General features: G+C 46.7%; 1 protein-coding gene across 1 annotated transcript; it reads left to right on the top strand.

Annotated features, from left to right (window-relative positions):
- The first annotated feature begins 1711 nt into the window (after positions 1-1711).
- On the top strand, positions 1712-5188 carry LOC114909774 (interleukin-1 beta-like). The gene is given in 7 exon segments (XM_029249574.1): positions 1712-1839; positions 2536-2590; positions 3186-3384; positions 3505-3681; positions 4046-4182; positions 4576-4669; positions 4672-5188. Coding segments are annotated over 7 exon segments (825 nt in total). The 5' UTR covers positions 1712-1795; the 3' UTR covers positions 4791-5188.
- The last annotated feature ends 1428 nt before the right edge of the window (positions 5189-6616 follow it).

The raw sequence follows: 6616 nt of genomic DNA, 5'->3' as shown, positions 1-6616 counted from the left end.
TGTATCTATGACAATAAACTTGAAGCTATTTTATTTATGTACGTTTGGTGTTTTCTGACTTGTCTGGTTAGTGTTTGTCGAGCTTTAAAAGCATCATGGAGGCAGCATTGATGGCATTTAGTACCGTAGTATCTCCTACAAAGGTCTTATGAACACTTTCTATTTTCTATTGTTTATTGATATTTCCTTGGTATACAGTAAATTACCCCACCACCATCACCACCATCTATCTCTCATCAAAAACAAAGGCAGACAACCTGCATGGTGGCACAATGGTACAACGGATGGTGCTTCTCCACACTTGGGCTGGTGAGTAAGTGATGTGGAGCTTAAAGATCCGGGCTTTCGGACCAGGATGTTCCAGGTTCAAGTGCTCGTTTGGGTCCTGCTACCTTTGCTGCACTTCACTGGGGGGGCAGGAGCCGTGCGCGAAATGAGGTACAAGCGGACGGAGCAGCGGCAGCGTCTCCCAAGACCGGAATGTTCATATGTGCGGTTGTGTGTGTTAGGACTGTCCACGACAGCGAGCCGGCGGATATCCTGTTTTTCTCCAGCTGCGTTACACCACTGAAAGGGACGTGAGTGGAAGTGCGGTGTGCGGGAAGTCCTTCCTTTCAATAACACAGAGAGCCGGAGAAAACATGCTTTGCCCACTGGTTCTCGAGTGTGTGTTTTTATCGATGATGTAGTTCATTTCTTGGTTCCGGCTCCGTTGTGGTGGAACGATCTCCCCCCCCGTCACTCAGAACTGCTGAATGTCTGTCCACATTTAAATAGGGTCTTAAAACTTACCTTTTCCAGACTTATTTCACCCATCATCTCTTAAGTTCATGTAAGGTGTAAATGTTCATGCACTATAACTTTAAGATCATGCCTTTTAAATAATGGATAAACCTTCACACAGCTACTCCTGTAATGTAACGTAAATGTTTGTATATCTCAAAAAAAAATTATTACTAGAAAGGTGATCAGGAATTGTGGATATTCGGATGAAGTTTTACGTAGATAGATAGTCGTGTGATGAAAATTGGTTCATATGGTGCAAAGAAACTAACTGCACTTAAGAATCACACGTCTGCATCTAAGTGTCTCTTCCTGCTAATGTAATGAACGCATTTCATTTTCTATGAGATGTTTGTCACTTTGGAGAAAAGCGTCTGATAAATGAATACATGTACATGTAATGTAAATGATAACCATGCTTTTTTCCTTTTTTTTTAATTGGATGGAAATAACAGAAAACCCCCTTGCTGACCCATCTGCTGCCATTTCTGTTCTGGCCATTAAAAATGAATTTGTTATCTTTGTTTCGAACACCTCTTGTGTTTTCACAGCCATATGAGTCAATGTCACACACACCGATACGCTGGCAAAGTAGCACTTGTTTACTTTTGACCACATGCAGTTTCATTTTATTTAGAACTATAAAGCAAAATGCAACAAGCATGAAGCAATCCTTGCTTCACCCTATTTGCATGAAAAATGACTGTTAACTCCCCAAACTCTCGTAAATGTGGCCGTATCGGTGCTACAACAGCAGCCTCAGCTTATAACGCTATCAGCAGAATGTTATAGTATATTATTTATACGTGTGTGTTATTTCCCGTCCCGAAGGGCCCAGATTGCGTCAAGGCTCATGCGTGCACGCGGAATTTCCTTTAGAGAAGCATAAATAGCGAGGCGAGTAGCTGCACCACACAGCAGTGGCCAGAAGCCAGCAGAGAAACAGAGAAGCTCATCTGAACGACTGCAGTGTGACTTTCTGCCCGATTATCGCATAACTCTGTACGCAAACATGATGTGTGAAAGCGGCTTCGACTTGCGCCAAGCTCTCGACAGGTAAGACGGAGTGGGCTGTGCCGCCCGGAACATGTCGCCTGTGGCAACATTTCATAGAGTTCTCAGGGCCTCTATGAATATGTATTTCTACCGGCTAAATATGTAACATTTCCAAATGGGCTCCGTGACTAAATGTGCTGAAGAGGGTGTGCGCCGGGTGAAAATGACCATGGTTCCGGGTGTGAGAAAGGAAAAGGACGTTTCCGTCGTATATGGGCAGCTCTGGGCGACAGTATGATGGACAAGCAGTTGTGTCGCAATCATCATTCGAGTTGTAGTTCACATCGTGTTGTAAGTGACATCGGGGATGTGACATAGGCTGAATGATGGCACAGCGAGTAGCGCTGCTGTCTCACAGCACCTTGGTGGCGCAAGAGGACATGGGTCCAACCCCTGTGGAGTTTACATGTCCTCCCTGTGTCTGTGTGGGTTTCCTCCGGGTGCTCTGGTTTCCTCCCACACTCCAAAGACATGCTGTTCAGGTTCACCCATAGTGTGTGAATGACACTGAGAGAATGTGTTCCACTGATGTATGGATGAGTGAGCCATTGTAAGTAGTGTATCTAGCAGTGTAAGTCACCGCGGTGAATAAGGTGTGAGGGCTGATAACACTACGTAGAGCTCATTGGAAGTCACTTTGGAGAGAAGTGTCTGATAAATGAAGTGATTTACAATAAGTCCTCTTGTATGTTATAGCTGTGATGACTTGGACAGTTTGGAGTTTGAGATGGACTCGCAGAGCCCACTGAAGGTGAGAATCACCGTCGTCCTCCTGCATTCCACGCCGCCCCTTTTCCCCCAATTAGACTGCCCGATTATCGCAGAACTTATCACCCCAGTTTGACCAACTGTTTCCGCAAAAAATAGATTTTTCACTTCATCTTTTCACCCTGAAGCAGATATATTCCTCTTCCCTTAAATATTTTTTGCTTAAGTAGGATAAGTGCCGCCAGTTTCATTCAAGTCAAACTGAAAGATACCGAGACCGAGCTGCTGTTTATCTCACTCCACATTCCATCGAAATCAAAGTGCACTCACTGGTTTTCACACGTTTGCCATGATAGAAAACTTCTAAATGAGCTCCATAAGATGAGGGAAGTTCACAGCTGGTAGTAGTGGTTAGAGCTGCTACTTTTCGATGCCCAGGTCACAGGTTCGAATCCCATCTCTAGTTGTGGTACCCTTGAGCGAGGTACTCATCCTGAATTGCTTGTGTAAAGTAAATTGACAGTGGTGTAGATGGGTAAATAACTGTAGGTAGACTAGCAGTATAAGTGTCATCCAACGGAATAAACGTTTCTGATTAGTTGTCTACATGTTTTTCCCTCTCTTCTGTTTCTGTACAGTGTGCAGCTGTGATGAACAGGCCTCACTGTGACCTCTATGAGGGGGTCAAGCTGGAGGTGTCCTTGCAGGCTCACAACATGCGCCAGGTGGCCCATCTGATCATCGCCATGCAGAGGATGAAGAACACCCAGAGGCTCCAGGGCACGGAGTTCAGTGACCAGGAGCTGCTCAATATCATGATGGAGAACGTAATTGAAGGTAGGCCAAGGCTTGAGCTGAGTGGACCGCAGGCTTCGCTGGAATCATTCTACCGTGTGTCCCAAAGGTCTCGTCCAGGAAATTGCAGTTGCTCACATGGGTCTTTCCCACCTCCGGCAGAGAGCGTGGTGATGACAGTACAGGACCAGGTCGACAGCGGCGCTGTGGTGTACACCAGTACGAGCCAAGAGGTGAAGTGCAACGTGGCTGACCAGTACCAGAAGAGTCTGGTGCTCAACGAGGAGGCCCTGGAGCTCCAGGCCATGACACTTCAGGGCGGCAGCTTTCAGCGCAGAGGTGAGTCTCTTTCCCTTCCCTTTCCTTTAATCCCATTTTGAAGTTGAATTCTGAATGCAACACAGACAGCAGCGCACACAGTACAGCGATATATTCAATATACGGTGTAAAACTGTTTGGGTAGAGTAACTACGACAAGGACGGTTGGCTTCCCGTTCTTGGATTCCCACATTTTGGCCTTAAAATTCTTCTTAAGTACGGTTGATATTGTCTGTTAATTTTCTAATTACTGGGATGTGAGACGACCGAAATGTATTTATTTCTCCCTACTTTCATTACCTTTTGCCCTGCGCTGGGGTCCCGTGTGTTTCGGAGACGTGTTGCGCGGCGCCGACGCTGACCTCTTCCTGTCTCCCACCCACAGTGCAGCTCAACCTCTCCATGTACGTGACGCCCAGCTACAGCAGTGGAAAAGGGCAACCTGTCACGTTAGGGATCGTCGATACGAACCTCTACCTGTCCTGCTCCAGTGAAAACGGCATGCCCATTCTCCAGCTGGAGGTAAAAGTCAACCTCATGCTACAGCTTCAGAGAAAGAGGCTTTACCCTTTACATTTATCTGACACTTTTCTCCAAAGCAACCTACAGTGTTAGTCTACCTGCAATTCTTTACAGCTGGGTCATTTTTACTGGAGCAATTTAGGGTGAATACCTTGCTCAAGGCTGCCAGAGCTGGAGGTGGGAGTCAAACTTGTGGCCTTTGGGTCTGAAGGCAGCGGCTTTAACCATTACCAGCTGCCTCCTTTAGACTAGCAAGCCCTTCTACTGCGAGCATCTTTAGGACCCGGGAAGGTCTGGAGTGCTTCCCAGACCCCCCCTCTGCGCTGATTATTTGCAAGCCAGTTCCTAGCAACATACCAAGTTCTCACGGATGGAAATGATCTTCTTTCGTAGGAGGTGGGTGATAAATTGAGGCTGAAGCACATCAGCGCGGAAGATGATTTAAGCCGCTTCCTGTTCCTGAAGAGGGGGACCGGACTCTCCATGACCACTTTGAGTCGGCCAGATACCAGGGCTGGTTCATCAGCACCGCCCTTCAGGAGCGGGAGCCCGTGGAGATGTGCACCAAGCAAGAGGCGAACCGCATCACCTCCTTCAGGGTCAAATAGACGGGGCTCCGAAAAAGGCACATCTCAGTGTGTATGTACTAAGTACAGCCAGGATTTCATTAACCTCACAGTCATTTTGGCCTCCAGTGGCTGATGCTGAAGTTCAGAACATGTTGATCCTCTATGAGTTCAAACTGTCTGCCACTAGGTGGCGTGCTTTACTTCCTATTTATACTGTACCTGTTGCTCGAGTCTCTCCACTGAAGAGCTTGATCTGCTGTAAATATGCACTTCAATGATGGAGACAAGCAGTAGGTGTGATGAGTGTGAGTGTGGTTGTCACAGTGTCTCAAGAGATGATGCTGGCCTGAACGTTGGAGAAAAATCATTGAATTCATTGAATGCTTGCTCATTCCAGACATTTTTGCCAGAAGATAGCTTTGTAATTATTAATCATATTAATTAATTTATTAATTACTGAAGCACTTAGAAATTCCTTATTTATAACACTCTTGAGTACACTTGTTTTTTTTTCGTTTTTATGTGTTATTTATCTAATAAATTAAGATTTTTGACTAATGTATTAACTAGCTGTGTTTCATACTGTTAATTATGGTTGTTGTGCCATGTTTAAATAAATCTGCCTGCACTCTACAGTGTGGCTCAAAGTGTGAATTTATGAATTTCGCAGTTACTGTTTCATCATGAGCTGGGGGATGCAGTGGCACGGTGGGTTGGACCAGTCCTGCTCTCCGTGGGTCTGGGGTTTGAGTCCCGCTTGGGGTGCCTTGCGATGGACTGGTGTCCCGTCCTGGGTGTGTCCCCTCCCCCTCCGGCCTTACCCCCTGTGTTACTGGGTAGGCTCCGGTTCCCTGCGACCCCGTATGGGACAAGCGGTTCTGAGAGTGTGAGTGTGAGTGTGAGTGTGTGTGTGAGTGTGTGTGTGAGTGTGTGTGTGTGTGTGTGTGTGTGTGTTTCATCATGATACTCCTTTTGATGTCTGTCCAGCTGGATCTCAGTCCGCTGTTGTATTCAAGCGTCAGACTCGGTTGCATCATTTAACGGCGGTACGAAAGGCTCTACAAGGATTGTGTGACTGAAATGAGATTCTGGACGATTCATGCATTTTTCCCAGAAAAGTGGGGCGAGTGGGCTGTGACTCAGTAACTGTGGAAATTAAATATGGAGGCTGTTAGTATGATTTAAGAGTTTGTTTGTATATGTTTCTTTTTACTGGTCTCCTCTGGTTGGGAACTTGGGTTTCCTGCTCTACACCTGCATCCAGCAGCTGCTATCAGTCCAGCTGGAGAAACTGAAATGAGCTCCCTAACTGCTAACCTCTAATCCCTAACCGTAACCCTAACTCTGTCCCTAACCCTAGTGTAGCGGTTCGAGCTACTGCCTTTGGACCCGAAGGTCACAGGTTTGAATACAGCCTTGAGCTACAGCATCCTAGATCATGGTACTAACCATTAATTGCACCAATAAAATTACCCAGCTGTATAAAGGAGTAAATTATTATGGGTGGCTTAACACTGTAAGTTACTTCTGGGCAGCACAGCAAGTAGTGCTGCTGTCTCACAGCGCCCGAGTGGTGCAAGAGGACTTGGGTTCGATCCCCGCTCAGTCTGCGTGGAGTTTGCATGTTCTCCCCGTGTCTGTGTGGGTTTCCTCCGGGTGCTCTGGTTTCCTCCCACAGTTCAAAGACATGCTGTTCGGGTTCAGCCGTAGTGTGTGAGTTTTACTGATGTCTGTTTTTACCTGTTTCTGTCTTGCAATAAGTTCCAACAGACCACCACCCTGTGGCTGGTAAGCGACCACGGTTTACCCCTTGGCCTTGCTCTCTCCCGAGCTGCCTACGGGTCCGGGGTTGGGGGAGCAGCCAC

Source organism: Scleropages formosus, unplaced genomic scaffold (assembly GCF_900964775.1).
Source record: "Scleropages formosus unplaced genomic scaffold, fSclFor1.1, whole genome shotgun sequence".
Lineage (NCBI taxonomy): Eukaryota > Metazoa > Chordata > Actinopteri > Osteoglossiformes > Osteoglossidae > Scleropages > Scleropages formosus.
The sequence above is the reverse complement of the archived record's forward strand: the minus strand, read 5'-3'. Positions and strand labels throughout refer to the sequence as shown.